General features: G+C 55.5%; 2 protein-coding genes across 2 annotated transcripts in view; both read right to left on the reverse strand.

Moving 5' to 3' along the window:
* Positions 1–23,845, reverse strand: part of FSTL4 (follistatin like 4) — a 316,540-nt gene that overhangs the window by 25,193 nt on the left and 267,502 nt on the right. Inside the window, exon 8 of the mRNA XM_075996042.1 lies at positions 10,475–10,595. Within this exon, the coding sequence (XP_075852157.1) occupies positions 10,475–10,595 (121 nt within the window). The remainder of the gene's footprint in view (positions 1–10,474; positions 10,596–23,845) is intronic.
* LOC105869970 (large ribosomal subunit protein eL21-like) lies at positions 1,325–2,040 on the reverse strand. The gene has a single exon (XM_075996041.1). The coding sequence runs from the start codon at positions 1,990–1,992 to the stop codon at positions 1,510–1,512; it is 483 nt and encodes a 160-aa protein (XP_075852156.1). The 5' UTR covers positions 1,993–2,040; the 3' UTR covers positions 1,325–1,509.

Below are 23,845 nucleotides of genomic sequence, written 5' to 3' on the forward strand. Positions count from 1 at the left end.
AAAGGGTCTGGGAGAGCCCGTGCCAGCATACCTGGATGTTGGCCTGAGGGAAACACCGCACACCTTTGGGAGTGGGGGAGGAGGGCTCGTCCCAGATGGGACAATCGCATCTTCCTAGAGTCAGCTGGAAGCTCGTGTTGTTCAATAAAAGAAAGCATCCCAGGCCGGGCGCGGTGGCTCACGCCTGTGATCCTAGCACTCTGGGAGGCCAAGACGGGCGGATTGCTCAAGATCAAGAGTTCGAGACCAGCCTGAGCGAGACCCCGTCTCTACTACAAATAGAAAGAAATTAATTGACCAACTAAAAAATATATATATAAAAAATTAGCTGGGCATGGTGGCGCATGCCTGTAGTCCCAGCTACTCGGGAGGCTGAGGCAGGAGGATTGCTTGAGCCCAGGAGTTTGAGGTTGCTGTGAGCTAGGCTGACGCCACGGCACTCACTCTAGCCTGGACAACAGAGTGAGACTCTGTCTCAAAAGAAAAAAAAAGAAAGCATCCCAGTACTTTGGAAGGTCTTTCTTGGGACCAGAGTGCAGAACAAATTGACACTTACGAAGCAGGAGGCGCTGGCCTGGGTCCTGGGACCCCGCAAGGCGGGAGAGCTCCAGCGACCCATGCGTGGGGCAGGCAGAGGGCAAGAGAAAAGCTGACGGCCTCGTTGTGAGAATGGGCCCTGCAGCGCCTGCCTCGACTCCTCCGGGGGCTGCTGATAATCAGATCAACCCGGTCTGAGTGTCAAGTGCTTCTCTGACTGACCGTGGGGCAGAGGGGAAGCAAAATGGACAACCGGGGAAGGACACCACCCCACCCTCAAGTGGCCCAGAGCGATTTCAATGACCTTAGCTCAGAGCGCCCTATGGCAAACCCCAGAGAGAGCCAAGAACGGATAAAAGCAGAGAGGCGGTCTCTCTTTGTCTGAGGTTGCAGAGGAGAGTCCTGGGAGGGGCAGGAGGGCCTCGTCATAGATCAGGACCGGGGTGGGGGTGGGGTGGGGCAGGCAGGTGGGGCTCCAGTTGAGAGGAATATGCAGGAATGCCTGGAACAGAAACCTGCGTCTCCCTTCTGTGACCCCCTCTTGCTTCAAAGTGGAAAGACTTCTGGAAACTCCCCTACACCTGCCTTTGGGGCTGGGAGGAGTGGGCGCAGGTTGAACACGTAGCAGAATTTTGGCCAGGAGGTTGTAATGGGAAAACACAGAGATAGAACCTGGGGGCCCAGGAGCCCTGGGCTGGAGGTGGCTGGAGAAGGTGTTAGTTAGCGCAGAGATCGAGAACAGGGTTGGCAGGACCTGGGGCTCATAAGCTGGGACTCTTTTTTAGAGTCCAGCGGCTTTTATTAGGTTTGTCTCCTATACCATGAATTCATAGGGAATAGATTCTGGCAGCTCAAGGTCCTTTCTTTGCTTCTCACAGGTGTGCTATACCTATTACGCCATGAATTCACAGGGAACAGGTCCCAACACCGCAGGCTCCTTTCTGTCGCTTCTCACAAAGTGTGAAGCACCTATTATGCCATGAATTCATAGGGAATAGGTTCCAGCAGCTCGGGCTCCTTTCCATTGGTTCTCACAAAGTGTGCTTCTCTGGGTGGAGCAGGCTGTCGCTTCAGTTGAACCCAGGTACCTCTCTCTTTGGCTTCCTTCCTTTTCTGATCATTTTCCTTCACACGCTTCAGGAAGCTATCTCGGCTCTTAGAGTGCTTAATGTGTTCGATACGTACATTAATCCTCTTGGCAAGAATCTTGCCCTTAACTTGTTTGTTTACAACAATTCCAACAGCATGCTGTGTAACGTTGTAGACTCTTCCAGTTTTGCCATGGTAACATTTGTGGGGCATGCCTTTTTGAACAGTACCCATTCCCTTGATGTCTACAATATCACCTTTCTTGTAGATTCGCATGTACGTGGCCAAAGGAACAACTCCATGTTTTCTAAAAGGCCTAGAGAACATGTATCGGGTACCTCTCCTCTTTCCCTTTGTGTTCGTCATTTTGGCGAATTACTCAGCAGCCACAGGTTGTGGATCGAGTGTCAGCTGGGTCTCTTGATAGATCAGCATGTATTGATATAGGCCTGCCTGCCAACCGTAAATTTAAAGAAAGTGGGAGAAGAATCAATGGAAATAGAAGTGAATGAATCAGTTAGAAAGCTGAAAAAGAATAGAACTGATAGATAAATCTACATGCTGGGTGATTATAATAAAACCCAACACAATAGCCACATTTCTGGCAAGTTTGATCAATGAAAAAAAATAGAGAAAGAACACAGAGGGAATTACAAAACATGTGAGAATATTGTGTTCGATTATGGGGGATTAATATGAAACTCTCAATGAAATGGATCATTTAAAAGGAAACTTTAAAGTACAAACTTTGAATTAAGGAGAGAATATGTCAAACAATTTTAAAGTGTTACTAACCCAAAATGCATCCTGACTAGTTTTGTAGGAGACAGTTCCTTTGTACATTTAAGAAATAGATACTTCCTAGAGCACGGAACAGAAGTTCCAAGTTACATCATGAAGCTAGTACAAGCTGGGCACCAAAACCTTTCAAAAAGCACAAAAAAAGAACATGCACCTATCTTTCTTAGGATCAGATACACCAAAATGCTAAGTAAAGTATCGGCAGATCAAGTCTAGCATGGTATTAAAAGAACACACTGTGACCAAGTGTAATATGTTTCACTGGCTAACTATTAGGAAATCTGTAATTAATCACATCCAAAACCAAAGACAGTCAAAGAGAAAAACCATTTGCTTCTCTGGCTAGACACTAGAAGGGCCTTTGAAAAAAGTCCAAAGTCTATTTCTTGGGGAAAAAGCACTCAATAAAATAGGAACAGAATGGTATTTTCTTCCTACGATGAAGAATCTCTCTATAAAAAGAAGAAACAGCACTATTCTTTTTCGAATGGTGAAACATTAAGTGAGAAAAAAGGAAAAGAGGCAGTATCAGGCTGTCGATGTTACTCTGGATGCTGCCAAGGGAAGGCAAGAAATGAGAGGCACGAATATTAAAAAGATGGGAAGGAATGGCATGTGGATGCCCTCTAGGCAACAAAGCAAACACGTAATAAGGATTAGTAAGCAATTTCACTAAAGGGGCCAGAGCCAAAATATACAAAATTAACAGGTTACTTATAAACCAGCAATGACCAGAGAGAACATACAATGGAACTCAATGAAGAAAACTATGAAACCTCACTGAAAACATTAAGAAAAAGACTTGAATAATTGGAGAAAGACATTCTTGGATAGGAAGACTTACTATTGTTAAGAAACAAGCTACGCCAAATTAAGCCATATGTTTAATCTAATTCCAATTAAAATCAACGGGTAGGGGCTTGGCAAAACCATTATGAATTTATCTACAAAAAATGTGCAGGAACAGCTGAGGAAATTTTGAAAAGAAGAGACTGATGATTGTCATTTTGCTGAACCAAATATTACAAAGTATTGCCGTACCAAATGTCGCAGAGTGGGGAAGGGGAGGAGGGAGAGAGGGCTGAGGCTGTTCTCATCCGAGTCTGGGACCACGTGAATGATCTCGATGCAGAGCTCTGTCATTCAGTATTGTGCAGCCAAAGCTTATCAAATGCCTGCCGAGTGTCAGGCAGGACGTACCCAGCAGTGGACAAGTCAGCTTTGGTCCCCACCCTCACCCTAACATATGTTTGGACTCAAAAATGGTCTCAACAAATTAAAAAAAATAGTATCAAGGATCTTCTCAGATCATAATGGAATAAAACTAGATATCAATAACAAGAGGAACTTGGGAAACTGTAAAAATACACAGAAATTAAATACCATGCTCCTGACTGACCACTGGGTCAAGGAAGAAATTGAGAAAATAAAAACTTTGCTGAAACTGATGAAAATGGAGACGACATGCCAAGACCTATGGGATACAGAGAAAGCAGTGTCAAGAGGGAAGTTTAATAAATGCATACACATCAAAAAAGTAGAAAGATTCAAAATAAACAACCTAATGATGCATCTCAAAGAATTAGGAAAACAAGAACAAACCAAACCCCAAATCAGTAGAAGGAAAGAAATAATAGAGATCAGAGAAGAACTAAATGAAATAGAGACCATAAAACAGTACAAAGGATAAATGAAACAAAACATTGGTTTTTTTGAAAAGATAAACAAAATCAATGAACCACTAATTATACTAACCAAGAAAAAAGAGTAAACAAAATCGGAAAAGGGAGTTATTACAACTGATATTACAGAAATACCAAAGATTATCAGAGACTATTCTGAACAACGGTATGCTAACAAACTTGAAAACTTAGAGGAAGTGGATAAATTCCTGGACACATATAACCCACAGAGACTGAATCAGGAAGAAACAGAATACCTAAACATAACCAGGAATGAGTAATGAGATTGAATCAGTAATAAAAAATCTTCCAAAAAGGAAAAGCCCAGGACTGATGGCCTCACTGCTGAATTCTACCAAACTTTCAAAGAAGAATGGAAATAACACCAATTCCTTCAAACTATATAAAAAGTTCAGAAGGAGGGAATTTTCCCTAACTCATTCTATGAGGCCAGCATTACCCTGATACCAAAACCAGACAAAGACACAACAACAATAACAACAAAGAAAACAGGCCAATTATCATGGGTGAACATAGACACAAAAATCTTCAACAAAATACTAGGAGACTAAATCCAACAGCACATCAAAAAGATAATACGCCATGATCAAGTGGGATTTAACCCAGGGATGCAAGGATGGTTCAATATACGCAAATCAATAAACACAATACATCGTAATCAACAGAATGAAGGACAAAGCCATATGATCATCTCAATAGATGAAGAAAAAGCAGCTGATAAAATTCAATATCCCTTCATTATAAAAACTCTCAACAAACTAGGCATAGAAGGAACATAGCTCCACATAATAAAGACCATATATGACAAACCCACAGCTAATATCATACTGAATGGCGAAAAGCTCAAAGCCTTTCCTCTAAGACCTGGAACAAGACAAGGATGTCCACTCTCACCACCCCTGTTCAACAAAGGACTGGAAGTCTTAGCCAGAGCAGTGAGGCAAGAGAAAAAATAAAAGGCATCCAAATTGGAAAGGAGGAAGTCAAATTATGCCTCTTTGTAGATGACATGATCTTACACCTAGAAAAATCTAAAGACTCCACCAAAAAAAAATCAGCTTTGATAAATAAATTCAGTAAGTTAGATACAAAATCCACATGCAAAAATCAGTAGCATTCCTGTACCCCAATAATGAAGCAGCTGAGAATGAAATCATGAAAGCAATCCCATTTACGACAGCTGCAAAAAAAAATCCCCATAAGAATACATTTAACCAAGGAGGTGAAAGAGCTCTACAAGGAGAACTGCAAAACACTGATGAAAGAAATTGAAGAGGACACAAACAAATGGAAAGATATTGCATGCTCATAGATTACAAGAATATTGTTAAAATGACCGTACTACTCAAAGCAGTGTACAAATTCAGTATAATCGCTATCGAAATACCAATGTCATTTTTCACAGAATTAGAAGAATCCAAAAATTCATATGGAACCAAAAAAGAACCTGAATAGGCAAAGCAATCCTGAGCAAAAAGAACAAAGCTGGAGGCATCACACTACCTTACTGCAAAATGTATCACAAAGCTGGGCGTGGTGGCTCACACCTGTAATCCTAGCACTCTGAGAGGCCGAGGCGGGAGGATTGCTCAAGGTCAGGAGTTCAAAACCAGCCTTAGCAAGAGCGAGACCCCGTCTCTACCATAAATAGAAAGAAATTAATTGGCCAACTAAAAATATATAGAAAAAATTAGCCGGGCATGGTGGCACACGCCTGTAGGCCAGCTACTCGGGAGGCTGAGGCAGGAGGATCGATAGAGCCCAGGAGTTTGAGGTTGCTGTGAGCTAGGCTGATGCCATGCCACTGTACCCTGGGCAAAGAGTGAGACTCAAAAAAAAAAAAAACAAAAAAACAAAAAAACAAAAAACTATCACAAGGCTATAGTAACCAAAACAGCATGGTATGGGTGTGACAACAGACACAGAGACCAATGGAACAGACTAGAGAACCCAGAAATAAGTCCACGTATTTGCAGCCAACTGATTTTTGACAAAGATGCCAAGAACATACATTGGGGAAAGGACACTTTCTTCAATAAATGGTGCTGGGGAAAATGGATATTCATGTGCGGAGAAGGAAACTGGTCCCCTATTTCCTGCCATATAAAAAAGTCAACTTGAGATGGACTAAAGGCTTAAATGTAAGACCTGAAAGTATGAAACTACAAGAAGAAAACACAGGGGAAACACTTGAGACATTGGTTTAGGAAAAGATTTCATGGCTAAGACCTTAAAAACATAGACAACAAAAACAGAAACAGACAAATGGGACTATGTTAAGCTAAAACGCTTCTGTCAGGCCAGGGAAACCATCAACAGAGTGAAGAGACAACCTGTTGAATGTGAGAACATATTTGCAAACTGTTCTTTTGGCAAGGGACTAATATCCAGAATACACAAGGAACTCAACAACAGTAAAAAAATAAAAAACTAAAGAAATTAAAAAGTGAGCAAAAGACATGAATAGACATTTCTCAAAAGAAGACATAAAAATGGCCAACAGGTATATGGAAAATGCTCACTATCACTGATTATTTAGGGAAATGCAAATCAAAACCACAATGGGATATCATCTCACCCCGGTTAGAATGGCTGTTACGAAAAAGACAATAACAAACGCTGGTGAGGCTGCCGAGAAAGGGAAGTCTTAGCACTGTTGGTGGGAATATAAGTGAGTGCAGCCACGATGGAAAACAGTGTGGAGATTTCTCAAAAAGCTAAAAAATGGAACTGCCATGTGACCCAGCAATCTCACTAGGGGGTATTCACCCAAAGAAATCAGTACGTCAAAGGGTTGCTGCAACTTTCTGCTCATTGCAGCACTATTCACAGCCGCAAAGACACGGAATCAACCCAAGTTCCATCCACAGATGAATGGATAAAAACATGTGTTACGTATACACAGTGGAACACTCTTTGGCCATAAAAAAAGAACGAAATTATGTCATTGGCAGCAGCCAGGATGGAACAGAGGTCACTGTGCTCAGTGAAACAGCCACGCACAGGAAGACAAATGCAACATGTTCACATAGCTCAAAACATTGACCTCAGGCAGGCAGAGAGTGAAATGGGAGACCCCAGAGGCTGGGAAGGGGAGAGTGTTGGACGGGGGGTAGAGAGAGGCTGGTGAATGGGCACAAGCACTGTGAGATGGAAGGTATGTTCGAATGTTCGACAGCAGAGGAGGTGGCTACAGTTGGCAACAATGTATCGCATATTTCAAAACAGCTACAAGAGAGGACTTGAGATGTTCCCGACACACAGAAACGATAAATGCTCCAGGTGAGCGACACCCCGAATACCCTGACTTGATCATTACACAGTCTATGCATGCAGCAAAACAGCACATACCCCCATAATATGTGCAAATATTATGTATCAACAACAACAAAAAAAATTTAAAAAACCATGAAAACAATACATGACTAAATGCACGAAACCCGGGTCTCCACTGGCAGGGGTTAAAAAGACAGCTCACACCCTCTGCTGGTCTTGAAGTCCCCTTGAGCTGAAGACGTCCTTGGGGCAAAGACAACTGTCCTGGCTCCGTCCCTCGGCCTGCGGGACCAAAGAGGGGCATGGACGCCCGCCTGCTCCACCTGCACTGCCCCCCACCCCCAGTCTTGCCCCAGCTCTACCTGGGGTCATCAGGCCTTTCCTCCTCATGCCCTTCATCTTGTTGACATCCGTCTCCACCAGAAGCCTGGGGCACTGGGCACGGGGCACTGGGTGTCCCCCGCCACACACCCCCTGCTGTGCCTTCCGACTCCTAGTCTGTCACTGCTGACATCCTCAGACTCTCCTGTGAATGCTCCTTCAGCCTCCCGTTGCCATGGCGCCCTGGCTTCCTCTCGAGGACGCTGCCTGTCCCAGAGCCTGTCCGTGGCCGGTCCCTCTCTGGGCACCACCCGGCTGGGGGTGGCTGGGCATCCTCCTGGGCCTCGTTGCCACGTCCAGACTGTTGTCCCTCGCTTCTCCAGAAAGGCCCCTGGCCTTGAGCCTCATGTCACGCCCAGCCCCGTTCCCAGGCTCACCTCCTCTCGTCCCCGCGGACGTCGCCCCCACGCCGCTCTCGTTCCTGCGTCGGTTTCCTCCTTTCTAGTGGACTTTTCCTGTCGGCCCATAAAATGCCTTCATTTCTCCTTTTTATTTATTTATTTTTTTGAGACAGGGTCTCACTCTGTTGCCCGGGCTAGAATGCCATGGTGTCAGCCTCGCTCACAGCAACCTCACACTCCTGGGCTCAAGCGATCCTCCTGCCTCAGCCTCCCAAGTAGCTGGAACTACAGGCATGCACCACCATGCCCGGCTAATTTTTTCTATATATTTTTAGTTGGCCAATTAATTTCTTTCTATTTATAGTAGAGGCAGGGTCTCGCTCTTGCTCAGGCTGGTCTGGAACGCCTGAGCCCAAATGATCCACCCACCTCAGCCTCCCAGAGTGCTAGGATTACAGGAGTGAGCCACCTCGCCCGGCTCATAAAATGCTTTTATTTCTCCCATTTTGAAAAAAAAAAAAGTCCCCTTCCTTATCTCAACTTCTCTCCCAGCTATGCCCTATTTTTCTCCCTGAAAACCCCCTGAAGAGTTGTCCACAGTCGTAGTTGGAGCCCTCCATGTGCCGCATCTACCGTGCCAGAGCTCCGGGCCCGCCCCTCCCCCAGGCTCCCAGCTCGGCCAGGTGGAGGTGGGGACGCAGCTTCCTGCCCTCAACGTGGCAAAGACCCAGCCGCCTTCCCTCGGCCCCGGCCTCCCTCTTCCTTCCGTGTTAATCCGCACCCTAACCATAATTCCAAATTAGTTTATACTGGGCAAACCCACTCATCGTCTTTTCAATTTGCAAAACTTTCCAGCGAGAATCTGCGCACATGCAACACAAAGGCCCGTTCTCTTTGGGGAGCATCGGCCGTTCCCAAGGCAACAGGTGGCGCAAGTACGTCCCTAAGTAAGAGGGACAGTCACAGAGGCACCAAGCTGCAGAAATAAGCAGATTTGGGAGATTATTATTGTGTTTTGGGGGATGAATCGCTACTTGTCTGAGCTGCGGGGAGGTGGAGGGTGTTTTTAATTTAATGGATTAATCATTTATGTCTCAAGTTCTGGCTCCTTCCTGTGAAAGCGATGCGAGCGGTTTGCACCAAGTTATGAATCATGTCGGGGTTTGGGCCACATCTCCGGCGGCCCAGGCTGTGGCTAAGTTATACTAATAATTCGAGAGAGGCAGCGGTTGCCTGGAAGGGCTCCCTTTAGGCGACCAGGTCTGGCAGAGTCGCGGAAGGGGAAGTCCCAGACGGTGGTGTATGGGATCCTGCCCCTGAGGCCAGGGAGCGGGGCAGCTCTAGGGGAGGAAGCCTACAATTTATTCCTGGCTTGACAGTCTTCTCTGCAAGTCTTGATTTTCCCATCTGTATAATGGGCTGGAGGGTGTCTGAGGGGCCACCAGCTCTGCCCGTCTGTGTCTACCAACGACAGCTCAGTACGGCTGGGACAAACCAGACTCTCCCCCGTGTCTGCTCCGCCCTGGACCGTGAACCACGTCCCTTGCCAGGCGTTTTCCCAGCATCTTACACGTGTCACACGTCTCGGGGCCAGGTCGAGGCAGCCACCAACGTGGCGCGGAGGTCAGAGCACGGGCTCCGGATCCAGAACGACACCTGGCCCAGGCAGGTCACCTTACTTAGAAACCCATCCGTAAGGTGGGTTAAAGCACATCGCCTGGGAGGGGCCACGTGACGGCTGTGGGGACCACGGGCGCAGCCGGGAGGGGTGCGCTCCTCCCAGATCTAGGGGTCCCGGCGACTCAGGGGTTGCAGAGAATCAAAGAAAACCTTCCGGCCTCGGTTTCTGTCCTGGCTTAGCCCGGGATGGGCTCACCGAGCCCCCGGGGAGGGGGACGGGCACAGGCCCCCGTTGGAGGACGTAACGCCGCCCACCTGAGCAGGTGACGCGGGTCACGCCACCAGGAGGAGCAGTGGCGGGAGGAGACGGCTCTGCCCCGCTGGATCCTGAGCCACGGCGCCTCCCCACGGCCGCGCTGCCCACGGGGCCCCCGCCACACCCCACGGTGGCCTGTGGGAGCCGCGCTGCCAAGCGTGACTTGTCCCTCGACCCAGCCCGCCGGCACCTGGATTCGTTTCGCCTGGGCCGGCTTCGGGTGGAGCCGGACACGCGAACCCCTCACCAGACTTCGCCCTCTCCTCACCGTCCCCCTTTGCTCGTAAGAGATGCGGGACATTTCGGGGTCAGACGCTCCTCCGAGGAGGCAGAACCCAGGAGGGCGCGCTGCTCTGGGCGGCGTTTCGGGGCGGCGGTGGGGGCCGACGCGCGCGGAGCCATTTACTAACCATTCACCTGCAGGACGTGGGTCTGGAGCAGCTCCTCGCGGCCGGCCGCGTGGCAGGTGTAGTTGCCTGTGTGCACGGTGGTCACCTTGGCGATGTACAGGGAGCCGTCCTCCCCGAAGTCCTGCTGGAGGCAAAGGCGGCAGTGAGCGAGGCTCCCTCACCGAGCGGGCTGGGAAGGGAGCCCGTCTCCCGGTTTTCCAGGAACAGAGAAACCCCGCAGTTGCAAGGCGGGTTCTCCCTGCCAGCCCTTGCGCAGCGCCGCGTCCTCCCTCCCGCGCTGTGCCACGCGGCCTGCACCTGCTCCCTGTGCCCGGCATGGGCGTGTCCCCGGCCCTCACCTGCTCCCTGTGCCCGGCGTGGGCGTGTCCCCGGCCCGCACCTGCTCCCTGTGCCCGGCGTGGGCGTGTCCCCGGCCCGCACCTGCTCCCTGTGCCCGGCGTGGGCGTGTCCCCGGCCTGCACCTGCTCCCTGTGCCCGGCATGGGCGTGTCCCCGGCCCTCACCTGCTCCCTGTGCCCGGCGTGGGCGTGTCCCCGGCCCTCACCTGCTCCCTGTGCCCGGCGTGGGCGTGTCCCCGGCCCGCACCTGCTCCCTGTGCCCGGCGTGGGTGTGTCCCCGGCCCGCACCTGCTCCCTGTGCCTAGTGTGGGTGTGTCCCCGGCCCGCACCTGCTCCCTACCCCTGGCATGGGCGTGTCCCCGGCCCGCACCTGCTCCCTACCCCTGACATGGGCGTGTCCCCGGCCTGCACCTGCTCCCTGTCCCCGGCCCGCACCTGCTCCCTACCCCCGGCATGGGCGTGTCCCCGGCCCGCACCTGCTCCCTTCCCCGGCCCGCACCTGCTCCCTACCCCCGGCATGGGCGTGTCCCTGGCCCGCACCTGCTCCCTTCCCCGGCCCGCTCCTCTCAGTGTCAGCTACGCCGGCCCAGCTGCCCCCGTTCGTCCTGCTGCCCGCTCGTCTCAGGGGGTCCCGCCCACGCCGCGAGCAGCTGATTCGGGAGGGCGGCCTTGCCCAGAGCAGGGCTCGGCAAACTCTCCTAAGGCACACAGGACGGGTGTTTTCGGCATTGTGGGTGGGGTTTCTGTCAACCACGCCACTCTGCCAGGGCAGCACGGAACGGCCTAGACAGTACGCAAATTAACGAGCGTGGCCGTGTTCCAGGGAAATCTTATTTCGAGTCGGCAGGCTGGGTTTGGCCCACGGGCTGTAGTTTGCCCGCCCGTGGTTTAGCTCCCTCCTCAATCATCCCACAATAATTTCCCCTTGCAGCTTGCAGGGGCCTGGGTGACCCAAGGGAAGGGAAACCAAACCTCGAGGAGAACGGTAGGGCAGGGACACGAGAGAGAGAGAGAGAGAGAGAGCGCGAGAGAGAGAGCGCCAGGGAGGGCGATGCCCAGGGACCCCGTGAGGAACGGTCTGGTGAGCTCTGGCACCGTCGGCCCTGCAGCCTGACACCGTGGGGTCTTGTTGGCCAGCGAGGGGACGGCTGGCGGGACGGGGCCTCAGGCCGCCCGGCAGTCCCGACAAGCTCCGGGCACCAAGCACGTCCCCGCCAGCCGCACGCTGTCTTGCACAACCGCACTCGGCTCCGGCCCCTCGCAGACGCCGACCGCGGGCGTGCTGGAGGCAGGAACCCCAGGTGACCCACAGAGGTCCCCTCCAGGTGGCCGAGGACACGGTGCTCAGAGCTGACGGGACAGAGAGGGCCCAGGCCCGCTGGTGGGAAAGAGCGCTGGGCCAGGGGCTGCGGGGAGCCTGGCGGCCGGCACTCAGCCACGCGGGACACCGTGGGTTTCGTGTGAGCTCTGCCACGTGGACCAGATGTTCCCCAGTCCCTCTGGGCACTGCTTTCCCCGCCCGTCAATGCCGGGCCCTGTCCGCCGCGTGGGGCGCAGGGAGACTCGGGGAAAGGGTGCGCGTGAGCATATTCTCTGGTGTGGGAAGCGTGGCACTCACGGCGGATGTTATTTTTCTTGTATTATGAGTTTTTAAGAGACAGGGTCTCGCTCTGTCCCCCAGGCTGGAGTGCAGTAATGTGATCATCGCTCACAGCAGCCTCGAACGCCTGGGCTCAGGCGATCCTCCTGCCTCAGCCTCCCCAGTAGTTGGGATTACAGGCGAGGGCACCACCACACCTGGCTAATGTTTTTGTTTATAAGGCAAACAGGAAAATGAGGTTTATTGAGAGAAAGATAGGGTCAGAGGGCAAAAGCGAGATATAGGTTTACGGAGGAGCCTGGTACATACACCACAGACGACGACCAGACTCACTGTTGCGGCAAAGGGAGAAAGCGCCAAAGGACAGGCACAGAAAGGGCACCTGGCTAACTTAAAAACGATTTCTTTTTGTATAGATGGGGTCTCACTATGTTACTCAGGTTGGTCTCGAACTCCTGACCTCATGCGATCCTCCCACCTCGGCCTTCCAAAGCCCTGGGATTAGACCCACCACGCCTGGCCTCTTGTTATTATCCACAGAAGATGCAGAACTCCTCTTGACCCCCCGGAGCAAACCCCAAACCACCCCCATCCTGCCACCCCCTGCCATTTCTGAGCCTCCCTTGGCCACAGAAGCATCCAGGTGGTGGAGAGGCGACCAGGAGGAGGCCACCGTGGCACGAGGGCCGTACAGGCGGCAGCGGCAGGGCCAGTCCTCGGCCCTCCCCAGTGCTCCTGCTCCTGACACGCCGCTGCCCTGCTCACGCTCCGGAGGTCCTGGCCTCGATCGTCACGAGACCTTTTCAAGACTCCTTCTGGCTCCTCAGCCCCGTGAGGGGTGCAGGCCCGGAGCGAGGCTGGGTGGGGCCCAGGCGGGCGGGTGGGGGCGGACACCTGCCGCCGCCTTTGGGCCCAGCTGTGCCCGCAAAGCAGAAATGCCGCAGAGGGGCCCCGCGGGCTCGCCGCAAGACACCGCTGTGCCGGAAAGAGCCTTTCCTGCCACTCTGAGAAAGCCTCGGACGATAAACATAAATCACCGGCAGCGGACTGTCCTGCAGAGTCATGAAGGGGTCGTCCCTGAGCTGCTCCTGAAAAGTCAAGGACGGGTCTATTCTGGGGCCAACCTGTTTCTCGCCCAAGTCTCAGGAAAATACGGTTTTCTTGGGTGCTCACTGGGAGGATGGCGTCTTTTCTTTTTTTTTTTTTTTTGAGACAGAGTCTCACTTTGTTGCCCAGGCTAGAGTGAGTGCCGTGGCGCCAGCCTAGCTCACAGCAACCTCAAACTCCTGGGCTCGAGCAATCCTTCTGCCTCAGCCTCCCGAGTAGCTGGGACTACAGGCATGCGCCACCATGCCTGGCTAATTTTTTCTATATATATTAGTTGGCCAATTAATTTCTTTCTATTTATAGTAGAGACGGGGTCTTGCTCTTGCTCTGGCTGGTTTCGAACTCCTGACCTTGAGCAATCCACCCGCCTCGGCCTCCCAGAGAGCTAGGATTACAGGCGTGAGCCACCGTGCCCGGCCGGGGATGGCGTCTTGAAGGAGGGCGGGGTGCAGCCCCCGCCTTGGGGAAAGAGGCCGGGGGAGCTCGGAAACCCCTCAACGCTGCACTTGGTGGTCCCGGGGCAGACACCAGCCCGAAGGGCCAGCCCAGAGCCGCCTGCAGGGGCCTGGTGTGGGGGCTGCCGGCGCTGCGCCCCCAGCCGCCCTCCTGAGCCTCCCACCCACGGCCGTCCACCCGAGGGCGCCTAAAGCCAAGACCGGGCTCCAGCCGCCCCTGCCCCTCCCCCGCCTCCACGGGGCTGCGTGGTCACCAGGACCACCACGTGCTCTAGGCCGGATGTGCCCTGCGCTCTGACAGCTGCCCAAGGCCACAGTTCCCGCGGACACACCCCAGGGTGACCCCCGCTGATGCCAGTGCTCCGTCTACAAGACCCAAGTCCCACGTGCCAGGAGCTGGACATCCACAATCGCCTCGTTCAGTCCTTAGGAGAAAACCCTGAAAACCGGAAACCCTAAAACACAGGAAAACCCAGTCCCCGTGGGCCAGACGGCGGGGCTGTCCTGGAACACACATCAGCGGATCTTCTCTTACCTCCCGCACGGGGCCTCTGTGGCCTGGGTAGGGGTGGGCTTTGCAGGCTCCTCCCGCGGCAGCCAGATCACGCCTCTCTGCGCCCAGAACCTGGCTCAGGGCTGCCGGATCATCCGCCCATCCCTGTGCAGACCCGGCCCCCTGCACACTGCCTCGCTGTTGCTCTGGCGCGCCAGGCCGCTCCCCTCCCCCATGGCTGTCTGTCTGTCTGTCCATCTCCCTCTCCTCCAAGCCTGCTCCTCTCTTACCTGCCAGCCCCGTCTCTAGACCCTGAGCTCCACCCTCCCTGCCTGTCTGCTCACGGCACCCACTGCCGTCTGTGCTGCTCGTCTCCCCGCCCTGGAGTGTGACTCCGCGTCCCCGGCTGTGTCCCCCCCTCCATGTTCCCTGCACAGGGCCTGGCACGCGGCGGCCCCGGTAAGCACGTGTGCAGCGGGCTGAACAAGCGCCGGGCTTTCTGCAGGGACTGTGTTCTGTCTCCAGTTCTTTGGGTCTGACAACCGAGGCGCCCTCCTCTGCCTCCCCCTCCTCCGAAAGGTTGTCCGGGCACATGGGGCTGAAACGCGGTGGCCGGTGGAGGGCAGAGCCCCGGCCTCACGTCTCGTGCCCCTTCTTCCCCACCTGCCCTCGCAGGGACTGGCGGCTGCCCTGCACCACTCGGCCAGGGTGGCTGGAATGGACCGAGAGGTGGCCCCGCTCGGAGCAGCAGGCGGAGACGGAAAGAGAAGCACTCGCGGACCCCCAGCTGCGACGGCCGCTGTGCCGCGCCGCCAACAAGGTGGTCCGGCCTCTGTGTTTTCCTGCTCGCCCAGAGCCAGCCCGGCTCCCGGGGGCAGAGACGACCCCGGGCCATCGCTCAGGGGCCGAGGGGGGTGCGTCTGTCCCCCGGGGACACCAGGGGCTGCCGGGGCGTTGTGGCTCTGCCAGCGCCCAGCACGCTGCCGCCGCGGGCTCGGGCTCCGGGGAGAACCAGCTCTGAGACAGACAGAACAACGTCCCCGTTACACAACGAGGTGCGTATCGTTTCCTAGAAACGAATGCTAGCTACGGAAGTCAAATGCTCCTCACTGGACGTGAGAAAATGACTTTAGAAGTGATTTATAAGAAGCCACAGAAACCTAAGCCTGCCATCCGCCCTCTCGGGAACGTCCCCCGAGCTGCGTCCGTTCCGCTATGGATGCGTGCCCGGCCCGCGCCGCCCCTCACGGCGGCCCTTCCTTGCTCTGACGCACAGAAACGAATCGGGAGGTCGAGGTTCCTTACGGAAACACACAGACCCGGATCAGACCACGCTTTGCGTTGGGGCACATCCGTTTTGGGGAAAGAGACAATTTTACCTTTAGATGTGGTAAAATTAAGATAGCCTTTAAAAAAGCTATTTTCTACGTATCTGCCCTTGACAAAGAAAGTATCTAAATGAGACTCGAGCACTGAACAAGGGCTACTCGGAGATGAGATGGGGACGTTGTCACGGTGATTCATGAGAGTCAGGTGCCGGTAACACGGAAATGAGCCACGATGCTGAGTGTTTAGTGACTAGACATCAAACATAGGACTCCAGAGCGGTGTTAGCGTTTAGGTTGATGATACTCTCCATGTCCCAACCTGAAACTCAGCTTAGAAACGTTCGTCCACAGCGTTTCCGGCTTTCCCTTCTCAGGAGCACCGGCTCTCTGGGGAGGAGGGAGTGGAGGGAGGACTCTGCCTGCAGTGGTTCCAATCTGGCCCCTGGGATGTCCCCAACCACGGCACCCCCGCACACGCGGCTGAATGCCGTGGCCCAAACACTGAGTGACGTGCACCGGCTCAGTGACGGCCGTCCTCAGGGACGCCTGTGCTCCCACGAGCACCACGGCCATCGTCCCGACCACGCTGGGCCCAAATGCACGCATCAGCGAACAACACACACACCCACGTGGACACATGCAGAACGCATGAGCATGCACAGGTATTGAGGAGCACATACATCCAGATGGACACATGCAGAACACACGAGCATGCACAGGTATTGAGGAGCACACACAAACATCCAGATGGACACATGCAGTACACATGACCATGTACACGTATTGACAAGCACACACAAACATCCAGATGGACACATGCAGTACACATGAGCATGTACATGTATTGATGAGCACGCACAAACATCCAGATGGGCACACGCAGTACACATGAGCATGTACACGTATTGATGAGCACACACATTCATGTGGACACATGTAGTACACATGAGCATGTACACGTATTGATGAGCACACACATTCATGTGGACACATGTAGTACACATGAGCATGCACACGTATTGATGAGTATGCACAAACATCCATGTGGACACATGCAGCACACATGAGCATGTACACATATTGACGAGCACACACAAACATGCACACGCACACATGCACCATGAGCCTGCACACACACATGTAGCAACCCACTGGCTCTCCACCGCTGACCACCCTGACCGACACCGGGCTCCCGTGCTGTTCGCTCAGAGGACAGGGCTGCCACTCTGCAGAGACCTGAAGTGCAGTCCTCCTGCTCAGAGTCCCCTTCAGAACAGGAGCCTCTGCAACTGGCAGCCACCCTGCAGGAGCCGACGGACCCCCAGGGAGGGCTGCCGTGGACAGCCCCGCTCAGCGTGAGCGGCCAGAGCGGGCTGTGCCGCCCACTGCAGGCTGGGGCCAGGAGGGGGTCAGGGGCACGAGAGCAGCCACCGTGGGGACAGCCCTGCCTTCTGCAGGCTTCAGGGCACATGTGTCCCGGGCGGACGTGTGCGTCTGCCGGCCCGTGTGCTCAGCCTCCCCCATGCCTGTGAGCGCCACAGGGGAGGCACCTCCCCTTCTGTGTGCTGCGTGTCCCAGCGTGTCGCGTGGCTCCTGGAGCTCAGAGAACGCTGTGTGAATGGAGGTGCTTCAGCCACATGCGCGCCTCCTGGGGAGCCCTGGAAGGAGGACGGCGAAGAACTGACGCCACCAGAGGGAGGTCCGGCCTCGGCCTCAGCTGCTGGGAGGAAATCTCCAGGCCCTGGAGCATGCGTCACGTCTCACGGGGTCCCTACGTGCCTGGCGACTCTGGGCCACGGGATGTCGGCTCTGCCTGCTGAGCGGGGCGGGGTGGGGGGACTAAAGGTCAAGCACTACAGCTCCAGGACAAACTCTGGACTCCGAGGCCTGGCTGAGGTCAATGCTCCGGGAAATCCATGCTGGGAAGTGACAAGTCCGGACTCTGCTGGGGACAACAGGGGCTCCATGGTTGGACCGTCCCGGTCCCCGCCCTGCGGCTCGTTCCCTCGGCCGACTTCCATCTGCTGTACGCACCCTCGCTGGGAGCACCGCGGCGTGAGGTGAGTTCTGTGGGCCCTTCCAGCTAATCACCCAAACTGGGGGTGGTTCTGGGAACCCCCCGACTTGCGACTGATGTCAGAGCGAGGGCGATCTCGTGTGGACTGCTCTAACCCTACTGCTGGCCGTATAACTCAGACGGGGGCGGGGGGTCTGACCCAGTTGTGCGGACGCTGAGATGGCACATCTAGGGCCAAACCGGAGCGCCTGGGCGCACACAGGCCCCTGCCGCAGAAGGCTCGTGTGGGACACGGCTCTGAGCCCTCACCTGGCCCATCCTCAGAGGTCAGAGGGCAGATACCCCTTGGCTGGCCGGGACTGCAGAGTGTCACGTGGCATGGGTGGCAGCAACGGGGCGAGTGCAGGCCTGAGCCTCGGATCGGGGCTGTGGGTGCTTGCCCCACCAACCTGGCCCGGCCACCGGCCGAGAGGGGCTCGGGCGCTAGACGGCACTGCAGCAGCCACCTGCAGCCCCGGGCCAGCCCACACCTGCCGCTGGGAAACCTGCAACCCTCCCCCTGCTGCCGGGGCACTCGGACCGTGAATCCCCAGGCTGGGAGGGCCGCACCAAGGACGCCTGCTCCCGACTCCGACCTGGGCCACACCCACGGCCGGACAGCAACCACCGTCCTCGCGACACTCCGGGGAGGATGAGTGTGACTGTCCTCCTATGGCTCATTTCAGGGGCCGAGAACAGTCTCAGTTAGGAAACGTTCTCCTGTCTCATGCCCTGTGGGCGAGGGTGTAGGCAGGTGCAGCCTTTCTGGAGGGAGACTTGGCAATTTCCATCGAAACTGAAAACGTGCGGCTTCCCAGAGCTCGAGCTCATCTGAGATCTCCCCGCACACATGTGCGGAGGTGAGTGCAGGCAGGCTCGCTGCAGCGTTGTTGCGTCAAAGCCTACAAACAGGCTGCATGTGAGGTCCCTGCCAGGCAGGGCAGAGCTTGGGCATGGCTGGGCGGGGGTGCAGGGCCCCCCGGCGCCTCCCTCATCCTCACTCAGTGGGCTGAGAGCCCCTGGGAGGGGTGGGCGCCGATCTGTGGGGGCCAAGAGAGACACTGGTCGGCCTCCTGGACCGGCTGGGCCTCTGTAGGGAGGCAGGAGGCTCAGGGAGGAGGAAGCGCTGTGGGAGTTCCCGGGCTCTGCATCTGGGGTCTAGAGGCCGAGTCAGAACCTTCCTGAGGGACCCTGCACCTTGAGATGGGGCTGGAAGTGGTCACAGCGCAAGCCGAACCCTGAAGCCAGGGCTAAGAGGGGAGGGAGGCCAAGAAAGCAAAGGCCAGAGGAGATATTTAGGGGACAGTGTCACCCCCAAAGTGCCACATGCTGGCAGGCCACAGGCCCCCACATCTTGCCGAGCTCTGGACAATGCCCCAAGTGGTGTGAGCTCATCCACAGCTCAAAAGAACCAGACATTCAGATGCAACCAGGGCTTCGGCAGAAGCTGGAGAGAGCCGGCCAAGGCTTTTCACTGCTTGAAGCGCAGAGTTTTCCAAGATTTTAAAACAAAACGTACCCAAGCACTTAATGAGATTATTCTAATGCAGAACCCACAACCACGGTGCAAACAGCTCTCCATGCTAATCAAACGCCTCTCATCCTTTTACAATGGATTCATGACTGGTTCATAGAAAGACAATAAAAATTAAATGAGTCATGAGCTCCTAAATCATTTTCTTCTGGTGTTTTTAATAACTCACTTGCAAAGAAGAGCGCGCTGAGAGCATATGCTTCATTAGAATTATTTGTTCCCCGTTTTACAGCATTTAGGCGTGGGGAAAAAAAGTGAACCTTAACACATCCTTCAAACACCAGCGCGAATACTTCCTCCTAATGGGTTTTCTTTTTCTGCTTTTATCACTGCACTCTGCCCACCGACATCTGAAAGCCCCAAATAGCGAGATTCAGAGAAAAAGACCCAAAAACAAACAGAGTGGCCCTTTCAAGTCATTTGAAATATACTTAGTTTGTTGTTTTTTATTTTTTTAAAGAAAAATACAACAGAAAAATGTCTGCTCAGCTGGGTGCTGTGGCTCATGCCTGTAATCCTAGCACTCTGGGAGGCCGAGATGGGCGGATCGCTCAAGGTTAAGAGTTTGAAACCAGCCTGAGCAAGAGCAAGACCCCCGTCCCTACTAAAAAATAAAAATAAATTAATTGGCCAACTAAAAATATATAGAAAAAATGAGCCGGGCATGGTGGCGCATGCCTGTAGTTCCAGCCACTTGGGAGGCTGAGGCAGGAGGATCGGTTGAGCTCAGGAGGTTGAGGTTGCTGTGAGCTAGGCTGACGCCATGGCACTCTAGCCCAGGTGACAGAGTGAGACTCTTGTCTTGAAAAAGAGAAAAAGAGGAGAAAGAGAAAAAAAGAAAAATGTCTCCTCTCCCTGAGAATGTCCTGGCCAGACACTGCCACGTGCCGGTCTCAGGCTGTGCCACTCCCTTTCCACGTGGGCTCCAAGCACACGCAGTCCCACGTCCGAGCGGACACGTCCATGGGGGCCCGGGACCCGCAGGTGTAGGAGGCAGCACAGCAGCCTGGAGCGAAGCCCTGGCCATGCCAGGTGCCAGGCACCGTGTCTCCAAGAGCAGGAAACGCGGGGAGCCCTGGCTGGGGAGTGCAGGCCGCCGCTGGCCCCGGGCATGTTCCTGGAGTCCTCTGGGCTACTGAACCTCACTGGCCTGGAGTTGGGGTAAGAGAAGGGATGATGCCTATCAACTGACCTATGGACTGACCAGCACAGAGCCTGGCGCCATGTGTGGGATTGCCTAGTATCCATGGTGATGACACTCACAATGATTCAGACAGTGGCCGCCTGTGGCTTTCGGATGTCCTGTCCCTATTTCTTCCGCCCTCCTGGGTGGGCCCCTGGCCTGCGGGTTTATAACGGGCAGTGAGGAAGACAGTTACGAGAGGGACAGCAGGTGACGGCGTTGAGGCAGGACGTGCAGACTGGGTTTGGGGACAGTCCCTTCACCTCTCCCCGAGCTGCTGCTGTGCGGGCAAGGTGCTTCGAGCACCAGGGGCCGAGGCCCAGAATGGGTTTGCAGGTCTCGTTTCTGCACAAAGGGAGGCAGCGCCGACTCCAGAACACCTGGCCCGGGGCTGGGCAGGGAGAGGATGCACGGATCTGCCTCCGAGAGGGGCCCACCCAGCCCCGAAGCCTAGACCGGAGCTCCGGGAGATGGGGGTTGCAGGGGGAGCTTGCCAGGGAGGGGCCCTGCCGGGGGTGAAGCCTCCTCGTCTGCAGCCCAAGCACAGGTGGCCCGGTCGTGCAGAACACAGGTGCCGCTGGTGCCGTCCCTGCTCGGCTTCCGGGCTGGGGCCTGGGGGCTGCAGTTCCCCCAGGGCTGGGGTGTGAGGGGGGCTCAGGGCCCGGTCAGAAGCACATCCAGACCCACGGCCGCTCTGGCAGAGAAACCGACAGCCGGGAAGTAAACAAATTAGAGCTGCACTTTGTTAGCTCTGGGGAACGCAAGCGTGAGCAGAAACTATCGATTTCTCATCACACAAACAGGAGGCGGCATCGTAATGCAGAGGCCTCCTGCCGGGAGGTGGGCGGCTGCTGGGCTGCTGACTGCGAGGGCGTGGGGCGCCCGCTCTGGGCTCTGCACTGCGAGCCCCAGTCCTAGTCTCTGCTCCGCTGCGAGCCGGGCTGGGTGGAGCTGGAGCCTCCTGCCACTTGGGTACCCCCAGGAGGCACACGAGGTCTAGGTGGAACTTCCCGACGACGTGAGGGAGGCGAAGGTGCTGCGAGTTGAGCCCTGCCCGTGGAGGGCAGCCAGGCTGGGAGCCACGGCGGCTGGGGCTGCTCTGCCGTGGACGTGCCGCTGGGGAAATGAGCGCCCGGGAGGACCCCAACACCACCACCAGCGGGGCTCCCCTCGTTACTTGGGATCCCCCTGGGGTGCATGTTTACGCTCCGGCTGGGAGGGGCTCAGGGCTCCTGCAGGACCCACGTCTGACCACGTCACCCCCAAACAAAACCCGTGGCTCCTCACTGCACACGGGGCAACGGCCACGAGTCTTCACCTTGGCATTCAAGGCCCTCCACATTCTGCGTGCTCCGGCCCCGCCCGGCCCCGCGCACTCCTGTCTTACCCCCGTCGGCCGCAGCCCCGGGCAGACGCCCACGTGCAGCTGTTTGTGGCCCACCCCCCCCCCCCCGCGGGAGGCTGGGGACAGTGTCTTGCTCTGTGCCGCGGTGCAGGACCTGTGACTCTCTGGCACTCAGTAAGCGGATCCGCCCAAAGGCCGGTCCCCCACGCACGCTGCGTGGACGAGTGCGGCCACGAGCACGCGTGACTCCGCGCTGACGGCCACCGTGGAACCGAGCGGCTCCTCCTCGCCTGGCTCTGAGGAACATTTGCTTTCTGATCAGATATTACTCCGACGCTCAAGGCATCCTTGATGTTTGCAAGTCCGAAGAGTTTAATTACATGTGTCATCAGGACGGCACTCTGTAATAGCTCCGCGACCGAGTTCATTAACAGAATTCTCAACAGATAAGACAAGGCAAATTAATATTTTGCTGCCCATGAAAGCTTCTCATTAAGAGAGCGGCGAAAAAGTGATTAATATTTTGTTGCCAATCAAGATGTCTCGTACGAACGACAAAGACAGGGGCCCGCACGCACCTCTCCGTGCTCTGCCGTCCCCCCGCCGCGGGTTTTGAAGGTGGCTCGGCGCCCCGCGTCTGCCCGTCACTCCCCACGACGCCCGTGGTCGTGCTGCACCTGTCGCTGCAGCGGGCCAGCGTGGGCACCCAGATGTCTCCGGCTGAGGACGCCGGGGACCCCGCCAGCCCGGGTCTCTGCTCTGTCAGCGCTGCCCTCCTGCCGCTCCTGACCAGTCCGTGCTTCCAAATGCCCCGTGCACCCCGATGTCCTGGCTCTAGCCTTTCTCCCCCCCCCCCGTCTCCTCCTAGGGTCCCCCACGTGGGGCTGCCACTTAGGAACGCCTACCGTGCGCCATGCACCGAGCTGGGCGCTCTGCACACACGTTCTGCCTGAAACTTCTGTGGGGGGCGCGCGAGGGGGGGGGCATCGGATCTCCATGTCTCTGTGGGCCCAGAGAAGTTCAGCAGCTCACCCGGGGCTGCTCTGGGGGTGGCCGGTCTGCGCCTCTCCCCCTGGAGGAGTCGAGGCTGACCCGGACGGCGTCACCCTGTCCCCGACTACAGGCAGCAGGGGTGCTCCAGGGTCACATCTGCTCGGCTGGGCTACGGCTGCCTTCTTGTTGGGGACTCAGGCTGCACGATGTTGAATGTGGTTCAGCAGCAGCAGAAGTAATGCTATTAATGATAGCAATGCTATTGATAGGAATAATGATCATGAGAGTGGTAACAGTTAGCATTTATGGAATAGTATATACTAAGAACTTATATGTATCTTCTCATTTAATCTTTACTGTAACCCTACGAGGTAGGTGCTATTACTTATTCCCATTGCACAGAGGAGGAAACTGAGGCTCAGGTCAAGGTTACTCAACGGCAACTTCCTAAGATTTCTCAGTCATTGGAGACTTTGACCCCAGAGCCCCCGCCCGGCACCAGCAGACTGTGCTGCCTCCTCCCCAAGGCGGGGGCAGGCGCGCGTGTTTCACGCGTAGTTTGTGTGTTGCATGCACCAGGGGAGGACGCCGTGGGGCGGGCGCGGCCCTGCACCCTCGCCGGGGGTGTCTGCAGGGCACGGGCCCTCCTCCCCGCTTGTGCGTCTGCCGACTCCCCGCGAGCAGCAGGTGCGTCCTGGGAGCTCACGCGGAGCCGTGCATCCCCGGCCACCCCTGCCTTCACCCGAATTGCCGGCCCGGTCGTGGGAGGTGGACATGCAGCCGCGCTGGCAGCACATTGCAGGGAGGGAGGAACACCCAGAGTCACCTAATTAGCGGGCGGCAAGCGCGTGAGGAGGGGTTTTGCCTCTGCGTTCGCTTCTCACGTCTTTACACCGAGCACAAGGAGAGCGGGCGCGGGCTCCGACAGACGCAGGCGGCC

This window comes from Microcebus murinus, chromosome 21, assembly GCF_040939455.1.
Source record: "Microcebus murinus isolate Inina chromosome 21, M.murinus_Inina_mat1.0, whole genome shotgun sequence".
In the NCBI taxonomy this organism is placed as follows: Eukaryota; Metazoa; Chordata; class Mammalia; order Primates; family Cheirogaleidae; genus Microcebus; species Microcebus murinus.

What these genes read in the sequence shown, in the direction of transcription:
- LOC105869970 (XM_075996041.1), bottom strand. Translation starts at nt 1,992, where the DNA reads ATGACGAACACAAAGGGAAAGAGGAGAGGTACCCGATACATGTTCTCT.